Source organism: Onychostoma macrolepis, chromosome 04 (assembly GCF_012432095.1).
Source record: "Onychostoma macrolepis isolate SWU-2019 chromosome 04, ASM1243209v1, whole genome shotgun sequence".
Classification (NCBI taxonomy): Eukaryota; Metazoa; Chordata; class Actinopteri; order Cypriniformes; family Cyprinidae; genus Onychostoma; species Onychostoma macrolepis.
The window spans coordinates 5,331,784-5,353,454 of NC_081158.1; the positions used below are offsets into that span (position 1 = coordinate 5,331,784).

A 21,671-nucleotide genomic window follows, 5' to 3' on the forward strand; every position below is an offset into this window, starting at 1 on the left:
TACTGTACAAACCGTATTTTCTATCGCTCTACACCAGGGGTCCGCAACCTTCAACATCAAAAGAGCCATTTTGGCCCTTTCCCACCAAATAAAAACTCACAAATCCTCCCTTGAATGTTTTGATGGGTCACAGGGTCTTCAATTGGAGCAAATAAATGAATAAATAAAACAGGACAGAAACAAATACTGATAGATATAACTGAATTCACAACAAATGCAACAAGCTTAATAATGCATTTGTGTCAGATAGAAAAGCACTGGACAGTAAAGCGCTGTTTTTGAGCTGGACTGCTGGAAAGCTCCTCGTCCTCGTGTCGTTCTGAACGACTTTCTTCTGCTGAACACAAAAGAAGATTTTGTAGAACGCTACCAAACCATTTTGGTTCCCCTTGATTTCTACTGTATGGACAAAACTTTCTTGAATTTCTCAAATTATGTTCCACAGAAGAAAGAAATTCATGCAGGTTTGGACTCACATGATGTTGAGTAAATGATGACAATTTTTGGGTGAATCTCCCTTTAAGAACTTTATTATTTGTTAATAATAAACACCTACTGTTTTTATAAGACACTGATATTTATCTTTAATCAGGCCCTTATTGAATTAACATTTTACTTCAATTAAAATGCATTAGAACTAAACATCTAAACAGAAAGAAGTTCTTGTTTATAATCCAGAGTTTAGCTGACTAGTGTAACCGTCCCACTAAGAACCACCTAGTGAGACAAGCTACAAATAAATTTGAGGGAGGGACTCACTGGCCAAACTTTTACTTAAAGGTAAAAATACATAAACACCTTAAACATAAACCCCAAAAACACAAATATACTTCTGACACTGTTTGGTAATGAAGTAAAAAAAAACAACATTAACCGACCATTGTCCTCTGTAGAGTAATTCCAGCTGCCAGGAGCTTAGAGTCAGTTGTACCCGTTGAAGCAATGCAGATTAGTTAAAGAAATGTCCTGTGAATGATCCAGACAACAAAGTGAAGAAGCAAAGACTTGATGCCACTGTCCTCAGGGTATAGAACTTTTAGGTTCCAGGAAAAACAGCAACATAGAACCACAAAAATTGAAGATGGTATATAAAGAGTCCTTCTACAAACAAGACATATAAACTAGCATTAGCATGCCACTTAGAAACCGAACAGGAGTTATAAACATGAAAGACAAAATACAGCTTGCCCATGAAATAACCACATATAATACAGCCATTACCTATTTTTGACATCCTGAAACCTCCCCTCATACCTGGCTATATACACGGGAGAATGCCACCTAGAGCCCCCCTGGTGCACAGTAGTGGCATAACACCACAGAAAAAAACAGGAACCAAACTCTGGGTGGTTACACTAGGATCAGTAGGATGGTGGTCACAAGATGTAAAACCATGCTCCTCATTACCATAGATATATGGCTTTAAAATAAATAATAAGTAATAATAAACTATAAAATTTGTAGTTAAAAAAAACTAAACATGAAGAAACAACAAAACACCTAAAATTAAAATATTCCCCAATATGTAATAACAGTAACATTTATAAGAAATACATTTCTGCCAACACACTGGATATTTGTACAGTGAATAGCTTGGAGTTTTACTGTGGTGCTGATGATGACGAGTCTGTTAGTGTTTATACCTCACACACTCTCAGATAAACATCATTTACTGTTTCTAATCACTTCCCCTCGGCACCGCAGGCTGCTCACCACAGTGTCAGAAATTGTAGGTTTTACTATAATTGTGGGGACATTCGGTCTTCACAGTGTAGCATGAACAAGTACACACACACACACACACACACACACACACGTACACACACACGTACACACACACACAAACACACACACACACACACACACACACACACACACACACACACACACACACCTGTAGTGATTGTTGTTCTGTTATAAATGTCTCTGTTCTTGTGTTCAGTTGCCTGTTTTCTCACACTGGATCCAAACACAGCACACACTGAACTACTTCTGTCTGAGGAGAACAGAGAGGTGACACGTGTGAGAGAGAAACAGCCGTATCCTGATCATCCAGACAGATTTGATTATTATCAGCAGGTGTTGTGTAGAGAGAGTGTGTGTGGACGCTGTTACTGGGAGCTGGAGTGGAGTGGAGATCATGTTGTGGAGATATCAGTGTCATATAAGAGCATCAGCAGGAAGGGATCGGGTAATGAGTGTGTGTTTGGATATAATGATCAGTCCTGGAGTTTGTTCTGCACTCCCTCCAGATATTTATTCATACACAATAACATAAAGACAGTTCTCCCTGTGAAGTCCATCATCAGTAGAATAGGAGTGTATGTGGATCACAGTGCAGGAACTCTGTCCTTCTTCAGCGTCTCTGACACAATGAGCCTCATCCACACAGTCCAGACCACATTCACTCAGCCGCTCTATCCTGGGTTTGGGGTTTATAAAGGATCATCAGTGAAACTGTGTAGATGAATGACAATAGACTGATGAGAGATTCTACCCATAATGCTTTGAGCTGCATGATAGAGTTATTATAGAGTCTCTTCATGACATTAATCCTGCAGCTGAACTTCTGTCTCTGAAATAACATGAATCAGAATAAATGTGTTAATAAATGATTGACGATGTGTTTCTGTGCTTTTCTCAACCTGTTTGTGTTGATTCAGATCAGTTTTTACTGTAGTGTCACATTATTAAAGTACCTTTACAAACATGATTCATAAAGTTTATAATTTATCATTTGATTTTTCTCTATTGTTTTTGTGCTCAAATAATACACTGAAAAATAAACTTGTTCAGATTTTAATTCACGATGAATATTTCTGTATTTATATGTAACGTCATGAAATTATAAGAGCAAAAAATGGTCAAAATAAATGAATTGTGATGTTTATTACTTTAGTGCATGTCTCATGTTTTAACAGGTTTTATGTTGTTCTGAGATGATCTTCACATCTACTTGTGCTAATGTGAGATAATATTTAATGTTTGTTTTAAAACTTATTAATTTAACAAATGAAAATGACAATATATTTTGAGACAATCAGTCAATGTAATTAAATCATCAGTTTTTCAGTAATTGAAGAATATGTGAAAGAGTTTGAGATAAAAGCGCTTAAAGACACAATAATTAACATGATAATTAATAATTAGCTGACATTTGATGCCATGACATGATTAGATTCAGATCAATATCATTTATTAAATTGGATGTCCACCGATATAATCAATATTTTTGTTTAAAAATATCATATTAATAAGTTAATAAAATATCATTTATTGTAACTCCATTAAAGTCATTAAATTATTATAATCTTTTTTAAACAGCGGAAGAAGAATCTTTCAGAAACTTTACTTTTTGTGAATATTTTCTCTGTATTTTTTATTAATGACAGTATAATTATTGAACAAAATCAATTATTTTATTGATTAAAAACGTCCTATGATTGTTATGATTATTATATAATGCAAAACATATAACTTTAGCTTTAGTCTTTTTGTGTGTGTGTTTGTCGAGTGTGGAGTAAGATACATTAATAAGAGTGTTATTTCTTCTATGAATGATGATGAATGTCTGGAGGGTCACGTGCTCTCCTCTAAAGCTCCAGCAGGCGGCGCTGTGGACTCATCAGGTCAGCGTCTCCGGAAATGACGCGGCTCGTGTGCGGCGGAAGTGAAGCGCGTTGCTATGGCCGCTGCTGCTGTTGTTATGCTGCTGTCAGATGATCTGAATAAAGCCGCGTTCAGGATGAAGCTGTGATTGTGAGTAATTACAGATGTTCATTCATCTCCACAGACGAGACTCTGAACACGTGTGTGAGGATAATAATAATAATAATAATACAGGCGTGTTTTGATGATTATCTGCGCTATAGTCTGTCACACGCGAGCAGTTTAATGTGTGTTCGCTGAGAATCATTGTTTTTATCACTTTGACACAGAAATCTTCCTCTAAACACATGAATCTGTATCAGACACATCACTGAATTATCATCTGCACACATATCTTCATATCATCATGTGTTTGAAGCTAAAACACGAGAAAACAAACTGTAGTAATATCAGTAAGTGTTTGTGTGTGAAATATAATACCCTGCGTGCATTATTGAGAGGACATCAATCTGACAGAGATGTTTATTATCATGGAGCTGTGTGTAAATCAGTCAAACACAGATGATCACCACACACTGATTGATCTCCATCAGTGTTTGATCCGTGATCAGAGCTGAATGTGTGTGTTTCAGGAGTGTGTGTGTGTGTGTGTGTGATGGCTGGGAAGGTGAAGTGGGTGACGGACATCGAGAAATCAGTGCTGATCAATAACTTTGAGAAGAGAGGATGGATCCAGGTGACGGACAGCGACGACTGGAACTTCTACTGGCAAGACTTCATTTCATCCGTTCATCAACATAAACTAGTGATGATATAACACTGATATTATCATAACTGTATTACAGCTGCTGCAGGTCTGATCTTCTCAAGCGTACTGTAGTATCAGTCATATGACTCTGTGCTGCTCAGAGACAGAGTTATTAACGTTAAAGATGAGATTCGTCATCATTTACTCTCTCAAGCTGCTCCAAACCTCTGAGTTTCTGCTGAACACAAGAGAAGCAACCAAACAGATGACTTCCAGAGTATAGAAAAATAGTGTGTGATTAACAGCATTCTCCAGAGTATCTTCTTCTGTGTTCAGCAGAATTTAGAGTTTTGTAAACCATAAAACACGTGTTCATTACTACAAATACAATAAACATTAACTGAGATAAAATAAACTTACACTTACAGACTTCAAAAACTTCAACATATTTTATTTTAGCTAGTTTTAGGCAACATTTCACATTTTTGTGTAAAGTTGAAGTACTAAAATAATTAACATGAAATAAAAATGTTTACAAACTAATGTCTTTTTAGTATCATAGAGATACTTTTATAGATTTTATGCTAATATTTAGGGGCCAAACACTGAAGGTTCTTCTTCTTCTTGTGGGAAAGTTATGTAATTTGGCACACAGATAGAGGACCGTCTCAATAATAATCATTGCAAGTTTGGAGTCTCTAACTTAAACTCTCTAGCGCCACCAACAGCTCAAAGTCACACTCATGTTTATGCTAATAACTGAACCGTAAGTGTTAGAAATAAAATGTTTTCTTCCCTGATTCCTTGATTCTGATTCCATGACACATTAGCCCCTTTCACATAGTAATACCAGTAAATTGCCGTAAAATTACCAGAACGACTTTACCGGTAAATTCAAAACTGCGCTGTTCACACAGGCAACAGCATTCCGTCTTTTTTCCGGTAAAGCACCATTCACACATCGGTTTTAAATTACCGGTAAATTCTGTGACATCATAAAACGGAAATGACCTCTAAACGGCTGCGCCTCACGGTGTTGTGTTTGTAAACATGGAGGGGTAAACGTGATTAGTGTTTTTGTTGATGTTTTCATTTGTGTGCCAAATGTTCACGTTCATGCTGCTTCTTTTGGCCCAAAGATATCGCACGACTTCAAACACAGCGCGGAGTAAATGCGTCATCTGCATCAGAATGTTATGATTGGCCCAGAGCTGTTTAATTTTGAATTTCAACGGCTCTGGATTGGCCCGGAGTAGACGTCTTACGTCACCGCGTTCTGAACTCGTACGTGCTCATACCGGTAATTTTCCTTCTGCGTTCACACACAGCAGAATTCCGGCAATTTACTGGTAATGTTACAACTTCTCATACCGGTAAATTGCCGGAACGAATTTACTGGTATTTTTGAAAAGGTCCTGTTCACACATGATCTCTTTACGGCAATTTACCGGTAATTTTCCGGAAAAGTCTGTATGTGTGAAAGGGCTTATTGACTGCACTCTTTGATGTCGTGAATTTCTTTTTTTTTTTTTTGGAAAAACCTACTTTTTCAACTTATGTCCCTTAGTTATTGGAGAAACAAGGAAGGGGTAAATGGGAGAATATGCGCATGTGTATCAAAATGGAGACAGTTCTTCCTATTTTCACCAAAATTGGCTCAGATCATATTCAGATTATGCTGACAACAAGTTAAAAGATTATCAAGAGACCAAACCAGTCGCATATAGTGCATCAACAAATTTGATGAATCGAACGGTGCCCAATTTTCACCTATTGGCCATTTTGAATTTTTCATTAAAATACTGAAACTTTCAGCTTAAGTCCCTAAATCACATTTACATTTACATTTAGTCATTTAGCAGAAGCGGCTTACAAATGAGGATAATGGAAGCAATCAAAATCAACAAAAGAGCAATGATATGAAAGTGCTATGACAAGTCTCAGTAAACTTAAAGGGGTCATATGAAGAACATTATTTTGTGTATTTGGTGTAATGCAATGTGTTTACGCGGTTCGAGGTTCAAAAAACACATTATTTTCCACATACTGTACATTATTGTTGCTCCTCTAAGTCCTGCCTTTCTGAAACACAAAGCTCATCGTTCTGAGAAGCAAGCTGTGCTCTGATTGGCCAGCTATCCAGTGCATTGTGATTGGCCGAATACCTCAAGGATGAGACGGAAATGTTACGCCCCTTACTGTATTGTGATGCCGTGTCCCGGCACGACGACACAAAAACAATAAAACCCATTATAAACGAGGTATTTGTTGCATCCAATGGGGACATAATTAATGATTATAATGACTTATACTGTTTTTTTACACGTCGCGTTGCATCGCGCTGCATAAACATTACCATGTCTGCATTTGTGATCGGAGAAACAACAAACAAGTGCTACTCTACACTGCGCAAAACTCGTGTTTGAATCGTCAGTGGCAAATTCTTTAACTTATAGGCTGTGAGTCAGAAGCACCAGACTGTCCTTGCAAAGCTGGAATTGCTCCACTTTATAGAAACAGTCTTTGAGCAGCTGGCAGCTACTCTCCCAGGTTCAGGAAATAGTCCTCCGTAAAATGCGCTGCACACACTCTAATATTTGGGTTGAACTGTTCTGGAACAGTGTTGTAAATACAACTTAACCACTGATTTCTAGTTGTGTCCTCTTTTGGAAGCCCAAACAAAGTACTTTCACTTTCACAACGAAACACAGCGTCTCCGGGACATGGCAGCAACAACACTACAGCGAGAATAATAGTTCCGCCTTCTTTCATTGCGTACATTTGGGTGGTGTTTTGCAAATCTGTGACGTAGACATGTGGGGAGTGTTTGAATGAGCCGTTTTAGGAAGGCGTGGTCAAGTCCTAACTTTGAGACTTTAGTCTTTGTAACTTCAGGGATCTTATCTCTGCACGAACAGCTTGTAACACTCCAAAGAGAAAGGAAAACTTGAAATTGCATCATATGACCCATTTAACGCAGTACATGTAGTAAGTTTTTTTTATTAATATAATAAATAATAAGAAAACTGATAGAATAGAAAAAGAATAGAGCAAGCTAGTGTTAGTTTTTTTTTTTTAAGAAAACAAGCAGTTAGTAAATGAATAGAGTGCAAGTCTAAAAGGTTTTTTTTTTTAGAATTAGAATAGAGAGAGCTAGAGTTAGAGGGTCAAATAAAGATGGAAGAGATGAGTTTTTAGTCGCGGAAAAATTGCAGAAAAATCATGAAGTTTTGAGCAGACGCCACCTGGTGATCACAAGATGTAGCTTACAAAATACAAATACAAATATGCTTACAACTTTTGTGAATCTTGTCCAGTGGTCATGAAATCTCTCCTCTTTGTATTCTTTGGGTCAATCAGAATCCAGTGGTATACTCTTTTCAGCAGACTGCAATTTTGTCTGTCGGCCATTCTGATTTAAGTCAAAAACTCTTTTTAAACTCGTCCTAAACCTCTTGTCCAATCTTCACCAAATGTCGCACAGATCTTTAGCAGACTATACTAGAGAAAAGTTACAAGCTTTTTGATATCTCAAACCGTTTTTGTGAAATTTGAAGGCATGACGCCAAACTGCATCTAAGACTGTATTTCTGCAACACTTTGGCATATTGACACCAAACTTCATGTGTGTCATTGTCACCTAACACTGGCCACACCACATCTTTCTGATAATAGTGAAACCTATCAGTCAAAATTGATAAACCATTAAATCATATTACTAGTGATTAGATTTCCAGTCATTTTAAATAAAGGCATCTTAAATTACTCATTTTTTGAAATAGAGTTGTGCTTGGCCTCTTAATTGTTGCTTGCAGCTATAGTCTGAAGTATTTTTTTAATATCAGTGAAAAGTATACTAGTATCTCAGTGATGCTCTAATGACACTGGTTTGATGGTGTGTGTCTGCTGTCAGACTGAGGTGATGACAGTCATGTGATCCCGTCATGTGACAGGATGAGCATCCAGACCATACGTACCGTGTTCAGCGTGGACACCGGCTACCGTCTGTCCGACGACCAGATGGTCAATCACTTCCCCAACCACTACGAGCTGACCAGGAAGGACCTGATGATCAAGAACATCAAGCGCTACAGGAAGGAGCTGGAGAAGGAGGCCAGTCCCTTAGCCGAGAAGGACGAGAACGGGAAATACCTCTACCTGGGTAAAGCTCGCCGCTGCTTCTGTTTGTGTGAGATCAGCTCTGAGTGTGCTGTGACCGACTCTCTCTGACTCCGGGACAGATTTCGTGCCGGTGACGTTCATGCTGCCGGCCGACTATAACCTGTTCGTGGAGGAGTTTCGCAAGAGTCCGTCCAGCACGTGGATCATGAAGCCGTGTGGGAAGGCGCAGGGCAAAGGCATCTTCCTCATCAACAAGCTCTCTCAGATCAAGAAGTGGTCTCGCGACAGCCGCACCTCCACGTGAGCTGATCTCCTGAGTTTGATCCGCTGTGATCAGATGTGGCCTTCTGTCTGAGATGCTGTGCTTTGACAGGTTTGTGGCGGCCAACAGCGGGAAGGAGGCCTACGTCATCTCCCTGTACATCGATAACCCGCTGCTGATCGGAGGGAAGAAGTTTGACCTGCGGCTCTACGTGCTGGTCACCAGCTACAGGCCGCTGAAGTGCTACATGTGAGTATCTCCATCACCGCACGCAGACGGGTGGATTTCAGTATTTTCAGACCTGAGGGAATGTGCATTAATTGCGTAAATCTGAGGGGAAACAATTCATTTGGTAGAGTGAGTGGACTGTTTGAATGGGGTAATTGCACAGTGTCTTTAATTATGTTTTAATATACGTTTGTTTAATTCATGGATTGCTTCTGACTGCGTTTTGCAAGCTATTAGCTGTGTATTAGCTGTGTGCAGGACACAATTAACATCTTAGCCATGAGCATATGAAAGTGTGTTACTTTCCAGTTAGCAACACTTCTTAATGAGTTCTAATGATGCATGACTGTGATAACATGATATAGGCCTAGTTTAGTGTGATTATCAAACTGCCAAGGCTTTGATTAACATGATATAATTATAAAGTCTGTTTCTGAGTGAAGCGTGGCACTGTGTTCATTTTCACACGAGCAGCTCGTGATTCAGGATTTTCAGTATCTTTTAAGCATTTTTTTATTTATTTATAGTACAAATGTATTATTGCAATAGTAATGAATTTCTTTACTGATTTCTTTAATTTTTATAATTTAGTAGAATAAAAATATTTTGAATAGTAATTTTTTTTGTAATTCTATAATCACACAATGCAAAAACAAAATGTCAAAATTTTTGCAGTCCTGCATAATTTGACCGTTAACTGCAAAGTAATAAAAAAGCTGCAGTTATTACAAGAGTTATTTTCAGGAGTTAAGCCCAATAAGTCAGCACACACACACACACACACACACACACAGTAACGTACAAATGCCTGTCTTGCTGAGTTTTTACATAAATGCAGTTGCTTATGTCTTAAGTGAACATAAACAGCTGGTAAAGGAATCACATGTGTATCAGTGTATTAGATCTGTGCATTAGGTCTTAAAGTGACAGCAGTATAATAAACCTGCTGCTGTCTGTGTCGTTCAAAAAAAAAAAAAAGGAATAAAATCAGTGGTGAAATCCTGGTGGGACTGAATAATGATAATTCACAGATCTCTGGAATACTTGACTCGCCACCGCATCTCTTGATCTGCACTAAGCGGTTTTGTGTTGTCAGGTACAAACTGGGATTTTGTCGTTTCTGCACGGTCAAATACACCCCGAGCACCAGTGAGCTGGACAACATGTTCGTGCACCTTACCAACGTGGCCATCCAGAAACACGGCGTGAGTTAGTGTTCATAAAACCTACACTATATGGACAGAAGTATTGGGACCCCTGATCATTACACCAACAGGAGAGAAGATGGTCAGCTGTGAGTGTTTGCTGTGTGGAGCTGAGAACTGACTGCTGATGGAAGTGGTTTTGTTTGTGAAGTAATTAGCAAAATCATCTGAGCTGAACGCTTTGAAGAGTTTACCTGTATCTGATGCGCTGTTGATCTTATTATGAAAAAAGAAGTTTTGGCAGCATGAATCTTGGTGGAAAACAAGGATAGCATTGACTGATACCTACTGAGGTCAGCTGAGTCTTTTGATATGCGCCACTTTCTCTCCGCTGCCCTGAGTTTAATCTGGTGCTCGAGGAGGACATCGGATAACCAGGGGGTAATTTGTGCTGGTCTGGAGGAAAGAGGACTGATACTGTCTAGGCAGGTTTCTAGGGTGGAAAACAACATATCTGTAGCACAATTGACATCTAATGATGAGAAATGTGTTGGGCGTGGGAAGAGAGGATGATACCACAGAAGAAAGTTGAGAAGGAGAAAGAGACCATAGGTTTCGTCTAAACAAAACTGGAAGAGGGGTTGGTGGTGTGACGGAAGTTGTAATTGTATATTACAAGTGATAAAGAAATGATCAGAGACACACAAAGATTTAACCAAGACGTCATCTGTGATACAATTGCATGTAAAGATGAGGAGACCGGTACCCCCACCACACTCAACCTGGCAGGGAGTGCTGGAGAAAGAGCAGCAGGGGTTGCTGTGTCTTCAGGTTTAATCCAGGTCTCCGTCAAACCCAAGATACTAAGAGTAGCAAAGTCTGGAATAAAGTCAGCTTTGTTGACAGCTGACTGACAGTTCCAGAGGCCCAAAGAAAATGAAAGAGGTGCACTAGAAGAAGTGTGAACAGGACGCAGGTTAGCATTAGTGCACCGTCTCCTGCGTGTTGTGTAAGAGTGCTTCTGTTGAGAGACAACGGGAATATAGTGTAAACACATGTGGTGGAGAGATATACTGTGCCTTGTCAGTGGAGATGCGCAGGTAGAGTCACCGGTCTTTACCTCGGCGGTCTTCACACAGACTCCACTTAAATATACGGCTTACCTCGATTGAGTCAATACAGCTGTCCACTCCTTTTTCATTATCACAGCAAAGTCTATAGCACACAAATGGCTTGAAATCGAAAGTGAGTTTGAAGATTGGTCAGAGGGTTTTAAATATTCTCGGTTTCTCCATCTCTCCTCTTACAGAAGATGAAGTCTGTAAACTTCTCCTCTCCAGCCATCCTGCCCTCTAGACCCCATCCCCTTACATCTCAAGCTATTTCTCCTGCACTTCTGCCTTCACTCTCACACATCTTCAACACATCTCTTCTCACAGGCATTTTCCCATCACATTCAAGCAGGCTCGAGTACCCCAACTGTTCAAAACCTACACTAGACATCTCACTTGTTTAAAGCTACAGACGTATCTCTCTCTCCTCCCTTTCATCGCAAAATCACTTGAACTGGAAGTCTTTCCAGAAGATTTTGCAGTGTTTTTGTGGGAATTTTTGTCCATTCATCCAGTAGAGCATTTGTGAGGTCAGACACTGATGATGGACGAGAATAACTGGCTCACAATCTCCATTCCAGTTCATCCCAAAGGGTTTGGATGGGGTTGAGGTCAGGGCTTTGTGTTCTTCTACACCAAACTCATCCAATCATGTCATTATGGACTTTACATTTGTGCACTGGGGCACAGTCATGCTGTAATAGAAAAAAGGGCCTTCCCCAAACTGTTCCCTCAAAGTTGGAAGTATAGCATTGTCCATTACGTCTTGGTATGCTGAAGCTTTAAGATTTTCCTTCACTGGAAGTAAGCAGTCGAGCCCAAACCCTGAAAACCAACTCCATATTATGCCGGCTCCACCAAACTCTTTAGTCGACACAATACATTCAGGCAGGCAATGTTCTCCTGGCATCTACCAAACCCAGACTCGCCCATCAGACTGTGTCACTTGTCTCCATAGAACAGGTTTCTGCTGCTCCAGAGTCCAGGGTCAAGTGCTTTTCTCAACGGAAACCCATTCATGAAGCTCCAGCTGATATTAATGCCAGTGGACATTTGGATCTCTTCAGCTCTGGAATCAGTAGAGCATTGGTGACTTTTACACACCAAGGGCAGTTGTGGCCTAATGGTTAGAGAGTCTGACTTGTAATCCAAAGGTCGCAGGTTTGAGTCTAGTGCTTGATTTTGTACACTTGTGGCAATGGGTCTGATTGAAACATTCAGAGGTGGGTCCCAGTACCTTTGTCCTTATAGTGTATTTGTGTGATTGTGATTAATCAAATGCTGCAGGATCTGAACAATTTCTCTGAGGTTTTGTATCTGATGAATGGCATTCAGACATTAAGTAAGACTGGAGTGCTGGAATAGCCGACTGTGCAGCTCATACAGTGTGTGTTTGAGTGCAGGATGACTATAATCACGTCCACGGTGGGAAGTGGACGGTCAGTAACCTGCGTCTGTATCTGGAGAGCACCAGAGGACGGGACGTCACCAATCACCTGTTTGATCAGATCCACTGGATCATCGTCCAGTCCCTCAAAGCTGTGGCTGTACGTCAACATCACGACACACACCAGCTCAAAGACAACACCAGCCACACTGCATGAAATATCCCAATATACACAAATCACCTACAAAACACTGTGAAACAGCCTTATGCTCTGACTTTCTAATGAAAACAAACGTTTATCATTCACAGTTAGAGCAGGATCATAATATTAAAGTGAATAGTCATGCATTGAATATATTGATCTTATATTATCTTGTTCACTGCAGCCCGTCATGAATAACGACAAGCACTGCTTCGAGTGTTACGGTTACGATATCATCATTGACGACAAACTCAAGCCGTGGCTGATCGAGGTGAAAACACACTTCACTCTTACTTCAGTGTTTACACACTGGTCTGAATTAGCTTTCAGTTTTAGATATTCACTTTTCTTTTTTTGGTTTTGTCATTTTTATTTCAGTTTTAATTTTTCATCCAATATTTAATTTTCTTTCAGCTTTATTCACTATTCAGTGATAGTGAATAGTTTGATGATAACAGCACTGTGTGTATTTGTGTGTGTGTCTCAGGTGAACGCGTCTCCTTCGCTCACGTCCAGCACGGCTAACGACCGCATCCTGAAGTACAACCTGATCAACGACACGCTGAACATCGTCACGCCGAACGCTGAGATCCCAGACTGCCGCTGGAACCGCTGTCTGCCCAAAGAGGCTCTGGGACACTACCAAGTGCTGTGAGTGACCGTCCTGCTGTATTCACAGCCGTCACACGTCCATCAGAGATCAGGAGTGCTTACTGTACGACAACTGATGAGTGCTGCACAGTGACAACAGGAATCAACTCTTATTATGCAAAAATGTTTAAAAAAAAATTATGCTAAACTATGCTTATTATGCTAAAACATGCATAGCCAAACTTGTCATCAAAATGTGTCATCAAATGTTGTCTTAAAAATATAGTCAGCATCTTTCTTATATTTCACACTCAGACATATAAGACTGAGTTTTTCTGACTGAACATGTACACAAACACAACTAATGTAAGTGACTAAACACACTCTGTGAAATGAACTGCAGCTCAAAGAGCAAAAGATCAAAGACCTAATAGTCTAAATATGAGAAAGGAGATGTGCACATTTCACTCTGCTACCGTCATTTTCATCTGAAACTCAACGTTTATGCACTAAAATTAATATATTTAGTCTGAAAACATTCCAGACAGAACAAATTAGGGAAACATATCTAATTGCAATTTTTATTAATGTTTATTTATTTATATAAATAAATGAAGAAATATCTCTGTAATATTACTGAACTGTATTTAGAAATAATTTGAATGTAAATTGATGATTGTAATGCAATGTAGGGGTTGTGTTGTTTTATCTGATCTGCACGTATCTGTCCGTCTCTCACAGTTACGATGAGGAGCAGGCTCTGAGCGAGAGCACTGAACGGGACCTCAGGAGCCGCTCGGGTCAGCCGCTGGGGTCAAAGGGCAGCAGGTCGAGCAGCGTCAGGCCCTTCCCGGCCACCTGGAAGTGAAATCACATCTGGAGAACTGAGTGATGACGACGGCGCCTGCATGATACGCATGAGTCTGCATGAGCGTATGAGTATATCTGAAGAACACAGGACTCAGACTGATGCAGCGAAGAATCATCTACATACATGTGTGTGTTTATATATTTAACTGACTGATCACAGCTGGATTTGAGCGTATGCTCTCGGTCTGGACTGTTTCTCCAAGCTCAAGTCTAAATGTGTTCGATCAGTGTGCAGAATGAACCTTCACAGCTATCAGTACAATACAATACAATACAATGCTTAATTAGAACGCATATTTTAAAACAACCAAATTTGTGCTGCACTGAGTATACAAAAGAAAACAGATAAACAAAATTATAAACAAACTCATCAAAATAGAAAATCATTACACAGCAAGTCAAGAAACATTGAATGCCAAGAAAAAAGTTTTAAGAATAGACTTAAAAATAGATAAAGTCGAAGCGGTTCTGATATGAACCGGGAGTCTATTCTATAAAAGCACCATCCGCATCTGTTTTTGAGTCTTGTCCTGGGAACTTGCAGTAAACCAGAATCAGCAGATCGGAGTGATCTTACTGAGATGTAACGTATTAGATAGGTACTGTGGAGCCTGATTATGGAGAGATTTATAGACTAACAATACAATTTTAAAATCAATTCTATATTTTACCACCAGCCAATGCAATGAGATCAAAACTGGTGTGATATACAATGAGTTGCAAAAATCCAATCGAGATGTTACAAAAGCATGCATTTCGTACTTCTTTAGGGACAAAAATGGCTTCACCTTCATCAGAAGACGCAGATGATAAAAACCACAGACTTGACCACAGTACTTATCTGCTTATCAAATTTTTAGATTATTGTCAAACCAAACACCTAAATCTCTGACACATGTGGTGCTGTATGGAGTCAGAAGTTCATATTTGAAATCATGTACACGGTGCTCATTTGAGCCAAACACAATAAATTCAGTTTTACTCTCATTAAGGCTTAGGAAATTACTTGCACCTCAAAAGCCTGCTTGTTATCATACTTCAAGGGGATAAAGATTTGGGTGTCATCTGCATACAGATGAAAAGAGACTCCATACTTAGATGCTTAGATACTTAGATCCTAGAGGAAGCATATAAAGGGAAAAAAGCATCGGACTAAGAATCGAGCCCTGGGGAACACCAGACTTTAAATATATTTCAGAGGAGGATTGGGTTTCCATTACTGACAACATACCTCCCGTTAGTGAGATATGAACGAAACACCATACCCCAAAGCATGTTTCAAGACATGTGATATAAGAGTATTATGGTCGACAAAATCAAAGACAGAACTGAGGTCTAAAAGAACCAGAGCCATAGACTGCCTAGAGTCAGTTATTAGCATGATATAGATTAGCATGATAGCTGACTCATTACTGTGACAGGATTTAAAACCAGATTGAAATTTTTCAGAAACTGAATTGATAGTCAAATAAGACTGAAGTTGATATAGAAAGTAAAAAAAAAGGGCGTGTGCATCCTGTAAACCCGAAGGCTCGGGTGCAGGACAAAAACAAACAAAATGTCCGCACACTGATATATAACTGCTCCAAGGAAATGTTATTAATACGAGTACAACGGTTTGACCATCAAGTCTTCGTCAGGCACAAGTCAAGAAGTCTTTATAGACGTCAGGTGATCACCCTAATTAGGTGCGCTCTAAAACCAAGAAAAAAAAATCCACAATGAATTCCCTGTCACAAAGACATTCAGATTATAATAAACAACAAAAATAATCTACTGTAGTATTTTTACAAAGAAAAAGCATAATTATAACACACTGACAAATGAGAAAAAATATGAGTAAACAATAAAAAAAACATCCACAACATTAAAGAAAAGGCTTAATATCAAAATCTTAATTCGACCCAAATGCGATAAAGTATTCAAAGTGTAAATCCAAAAATAATGCAACAATCTCCTCTCAAAGTCACCACCTCTTGTCGATTTTTGTACCTGTTTAAACATCTCAAACCTTTGGTGCAGACAAAATGTATCAGTTCTGTATCTCTTTATTTGTGCATCAGAACACACTGAGGTAAATGTGTATGGTTTACAATAACACATGCAACATACAAAACAGGTAAAGGCGCAGTGTAGCCTTAACACATAAAGTGATAATTAAGTAAACGTGTATCAAGACCACAGGTAAGACTTAAGTTACTAAAGTTCAGTGCAACTATAGAGCAAATCCAGCAGGTGTAAGATGTAACAGCAGTGTAACCTTCAAGTATCAAGAACAGATAACAATGCAATAAGTGAAAAAGCAGAAGGCAGCTGAGGTTGCTGTTTTTTTGGGATAGCACACTTTTGACACAGTTGATGTAGCTGGTTTCTCAACACTAGCAGACACAACGGCATCCATACTGGAAGCTGTTATTCTTCCTGCTCTTGATGTGTACCAGACAGACGATCGATGTTGCAGTCTCGTCTGAACTTCAGGTGCAGCTGGCTGTGTCTCTGTTACCGCTACCAGGTTTGTGAGGGTGTAGCAATGCTGGAGCAGGACAGGCAGCTCGCATCCATCCTTTCCTGGGTCACCAAGATGCTGTAGGGACTTTGGCACTACATGTGTCTTAACAGAGTCGATATAATGATGGTAATACTCCTCCATCCCAGAAAGACAAACAGCCTTGCTGTGTGTGTGTGTGCAAAATCTGAAGCAAGGGTGGCAGGTCTGAAAGTGTGGGCTCATGTGCACAATGACTTGCAGAGCTTAAACGAGTACGTATCCCTGTCATCCCTCTCTCTCCCCACTGATGCACTTGTCAAGCGCCACCCTCTTAGCTGCACCAGAGGAGAAGTCAATCTTGTGGCCCACCTCTGCTTGGACCTTATCAACGTTAGCAGGCATCATCCAGTGGGCTGGAACATCAGTCCCCCGTATCCCGACTGCTGCTTCAATTCAAGGACTGGTACATTTGTAAATTGGGCCTTGAGAGATTTATCATTTTTAAATTGCTCATGTGTATGCACTGACACCACAAACAAGGTAAGAAAATACATCAGGGAAGGTTACGGGGGTAGCTTGTTAAGATCATCGGACCACTCTTTGTGTTCATACGGATCGAGTTCGTTGATTGTCTTGATCCTTTCTAAGCACCGCAACTTTGCTTCCTTGTAGAGTTTTTCTTTATATGTAATCTTACACTTGATCATCATCTGGTCCATTGTTATTCCTTTTTATTATCACTGTGTACTAATATCCTGAAGGCTGACGAGTGTGTCCCCAAACATGGCCACGATGACCCAGAATGTAATGCGCAGTGTCTGAGTTTCTGAAGCTCTATAGGGCTGCGATCATCTCCCGTCCTGATGTTACTACGGTGCTCACTAATGCGAGTACACAATGCCCTGGAAGGACAACGGATAAGATAAAGCACGTGTGTAGAGGAACAAGTAATCGTACCACGTACTGTATCAGAATATTGCGACCAGTATGTGGATGACTAAAAAACTAGGACCATCTTTAAAATTATTAGATCATTTCGGATCACTAGAAATGATATGCCAATGTCCGTATAAGACTTTTCAAAACTCCACACCCAATGCAAAGTACTTAATAGCACAAGTAGGACAGTTACATGATTACTTTTTATGTTTATTACCTTTAGCACAGAAACATTGTATTTGAGATTCATGAATCTTAGAGATAAATCAGTAGACCATTGAGAATATGATTCTCCTGTACTACAAACTACGCACCCTCTTATTGACTAATAGGCAGACTCTCAATAAGAGATTTCGGGTGAAAACTGTCACGATCGGTTGGTTTACGAGACAATTCAGTTTGAGGTTTACCCTCAGAAATGTGTACTGCTGCTAACTGTGTCATATTCCATAGTAAACTTCAAGTGTTCAGTCCTAGAATTAAGAGAACTCTTTAAGTTTTAAGAGTAAAACAGGTGCCATCTTGCTGCCCATAGCTGTACCATTCACTTGTAAAACGAAGTCATTCTGAAAACCAAAGTAATTACTGGTGAGTACAATATTTATTAGATCCAATAGACACGATGTACAAGGTTCTGCAACAGCCGATCTTTGTTTTAAAAACTGTTCAACCGCCCGTAAACCCTTCATACATTTGTTAATAACAGACAACAGGTCAGGCCCGACAGTCTCAATCATTTGTGAGGAAGTCTTTTGAAACTGGCTTGGAGTCACAGCACTCCTCAGAAATTAAAATTATATCACAACTGGTGACAATTTCCCCATAAGTTCAGCAAATACATAAAGAAAATCAGCATGAAGTGGTAATCGCAAATACCAGCGGACTGTCCAAATGAAGTTGAAACAACTGAACTGACAGTACGTCATGTGGAGCCATCGCTCGGTTATATCGGTCATGATCTCTGTGTGTGTGTGATTTGCATTTGCACCACTGGACACACTGCTTCACAATCAAGTGAACCAAAACAACTTCAAACGCTTGTTTCTCTGAACACTCGCTAAACATTCATGAAGTGTTTTCTCTGAAAGTTCACATAATGTTTTCTCTGAACACTCTCTAAACGTTCACGCACTGATAGGCTTGTATGTCTCAGAATCACACAGCTAACACACACCGCAGAAAACAAATAGATGAGAAAATGTAATGTAAGAAATGTAAGACTTCTGAGTTGTTTCAACAGAAGTTATTAAGTTCTTCTCAGTAAAGATACTTTGTTAAACCAACATGAATATATTGTTTCATGCGATGTTGGTTGTATTATTCGTCACAGAAACTGAAACAACAATTACTACTGCTTCCTGGAAGAAAAAAAGTCACCATATTATAATTTTTATATCTATTTATGAATGGTAAACATGGATTTACACCTTTAAGAGTTTATTTAACGACTGTATTGAGAACATAATAAAATGTTATGAAAACCATAATGGACAACTTAATCTAAAATGTAAACAACGTTGTCTTTGTTAAGCATCTTGGACATCCAGTATATAAATGTAACGGTGAACACACTCTAGGCTCAGTAGCTGACAGCAGAGGTCTCGTTAAACAGAGATGTTCTGTCATTTACAGAATGTTTTCAGCAGTGATGGAGAAATCTGAAGGCCGTCCGTCGCTTTGACGGATTACACCGAAGGTGATCTACTGTGATTTATACCTGTAATTCCCACCCTGTCCAGCTGGGGGCGAGTGCAGATCATCAGCTCCAGAACAGTAATAAAGCTGTCTTTTACTCTGCGTTAGATTACACGCAGGTGAGTACTCACTAGTAGTAAAGTGAAAGAGATGATCAGTGTGCCGCGCTGCCGCTTCGCTTGATCTGAGCTGTACACGCCACATTAAAGAGCGCCAAAACAGTATTTCATAATAAAACTGACAGAATTTGAAATCTGAGACTTTGTTTTATATCAAAAATAACAACGCACAAAGCTTAGTCTATTGTGATTTATTAAAGTGTTACGCAACCTCTGGTTGACACACAAACCTCAAGAACGGTAGCAATCAACAAGTGTAAAACAGATGAGCTCTTTACATCACAACACCACAAATAACTAACAATACTGACAAAACAACAATGAAGAAGTTTAAAAGAAGCCAGCAAACAGCAAAACAATAACCCTATAACAGTAACTGCATCATTTATTCATGCTGCAAAGCATGCTGGGAACTCACAAAGCCTTAACATTTCAGCATATGAAATTCTGTGTTCAGTCAACTGTGTTTGACTAGTTAGGACAACATTTGGGGTTCTTCTGTTGGTCTGGCAAGGGATTATCTAGTACAGTAAATATGTTTGATATCTAAATGTTTGAGAATCAGAATTAGGACTCGATAAGCAGAATCAGAATTGGTCAAATTCAACCGAAACCCAGCGCTAGTCATGTGTGTGTGTGTGTGTGTGTGTGTGTGTGAGAGTGCAGGTGCCGTCAGTGGATTAAACACACTGCTGATGAAACACGAGCTCAGCTCTAATTCAGGACTGGAGGGAGAAACTCCTGAAATAGCCTGTGTGAGACACACATGTGCGGTTTCTGCAGCTGTGCTCAACGCTCATGAGAGCAGAAACACATGAAGAAGAGCTGCTGCGGAAAGAGAAGATCATAGTACACACTACAGGACACACCGGGGCAAGTTGTCACAGCATCTTTAATATCTGTATACGTGATATACATGCTGTGTTCATCTTATATGTGATGGTTTCTACTGAATCCTGTCCTCAAAACTAAAATGTAATAACTTATTTCTGTCATATCTGCTGAGTAACACAACTGACCCCACATAGTGGGACAACATGCCCCTCTGTTGGACACGTGTGGTGTGTTACTTTATTTATTTACTTTTTTCTTAGCAATATGACAGTGGAGATGGACTTTCAGCACTAAACCTGATTCATTTTCACCTGTGTAATTATATACAGAATAAGATACATTACAAACGTCAGGTCAGGTTTATTTGCAATGCACATGATTTCTGTTATTGCTTAAACATATTTTAATATTTAAAAGCCTATAGCAGCACAGCTATATTTGTAGAAATAGCCAAAAATACATTGTATGGGTCAAAATTATCCATTTTTCTTTTATGCCAAAAATCATTAGGATATTAAGTAAAGATCATGTTCCATGAAGATATTTTGTACATTTCCTACTGTAAATATATCAAAACTTCATGTTTGATTAGTAATATGCATTGCTAAGAACTTCATTTGGACAACTTTAAAGGTGATTTTCTCAATATTTAGATTTTTTTGCACCCTCAGATTCCAGATTTACAAATATTTGTATCTCAGACAAATATTGTCCAATCATAACAAACCATACAAACAATAAAACTGACTCTTATGACTGTTTTGTGGTCCGGGGTCACATTTATTGTCTCCTTTATTACTTTGGTGGTATTATATTCTGTATTTTGCTTTGGCAATACTATGATACAAATGTTATGCCAATAGAGCGACTTGAACTTGAACTATAAACAGATACAGTACACACACATCAGGTCAGGTTTATTTGAAATACATCGTTTCTGTTAATGTTTAAAAAATAACATTTTAAAGTCTCATTCAGCAGATTACAGCTGTGTCGTCATACAGATTTTAAAAATAAACGAAATAAAGAGAGATCTGTCATAGTTTCAGAGAATACGTTGTTGTTGTTTTTTAAATGAAAATAGTCTTACATGAAGACAAACCTTTAATGTCCCCAAGATATATATTTTTTCTGACTGTTTTATATTCGTGATCTGTGTGAAAGAGAAACCACAGTAAACTTATTCATTTCCAGGAAATAAAACGAAATGTCGAAAGAGATCGGTAAATATTAATAATATATTTTTTTAATAATTTCGATAATGGTTTTATTAGTGTAATGTAATTGTGGTTGTGGCGCGTTATACAGCTGTAATGTGTG

The 21,671-nt window shown here is 39.0% G+C and overlaps 2 protein-coding genes across 5 annotated transcripts in view; both read left to right on the forward strand.

Moving 5' to 3' along the window:
- The window catches only part of LOC131538575 (NACHT, LRR and PYD domains-containing protein 3-like), a 91,926-nt gene extending 89,036 nt beyond the window's left edge, over nt 1-2,890 (forward strand). For all 3 annotated transcript variants that reach the window (XM_058772472.1, XM_058772473.1, XM_058772474.1), the window contains one exon: nt 1,943-2,890. In XM_058772472.1, the coding sequence (XP_058628455.1) occupies nt 1,943-2,469 (527 nt within the window). In that variant the 3' untranslated portion in view covers nt 2,470-2,890. The remainder of the gene's footprint in view (nt 1-1,942) is intronic.
- Nucleotides 2,891-3,665: 775 nt separating this feature from the next.
- Nucleotides 3,666-15,527, forward strand: ttll1 (tubulin tyrosine ligase-like family, member 1). Of its 2 annotated transcripts, XM_058774089.1 has the most exons (10): nt 3,666-3,759; nt 4,242-4,377; nt 8,311-8,519; nt 8,599-8,779; nt 8,853-8,990; nt 10,066-10,174; nt 12,630-12,773; nt 13,000-13,086; nt 13,303-13,466; nt 14,148-15,527. In XM_058774089.1, exons 2-10 carry the CDS (start codon nt 4,265-4,267, stop codon nt 14,272-14,274), a joined length of 1,272 nt encoding a protein of 423 aa, XP_058630072.1. In that variant the 5' UTR covers nt 3,666-3,759; nt 4,242-4,264; the 3' UTR covers nt 14,275-15,527. The 2 variants fall into 2 exon arrangements, with proteins under 2 accessions (XP_058630072.1, XP_058630073.1); XM_058774090.1 differs by lacking the exon at nt 3,666-3,759 and having other exon boundaries at nt 4,246-4,377; nt 8,271-8,519; nt 14,148-15,526.
- The last annotated feature ends 6,144 nt before the right edge of the window (nt 15,528-21,671 follow it).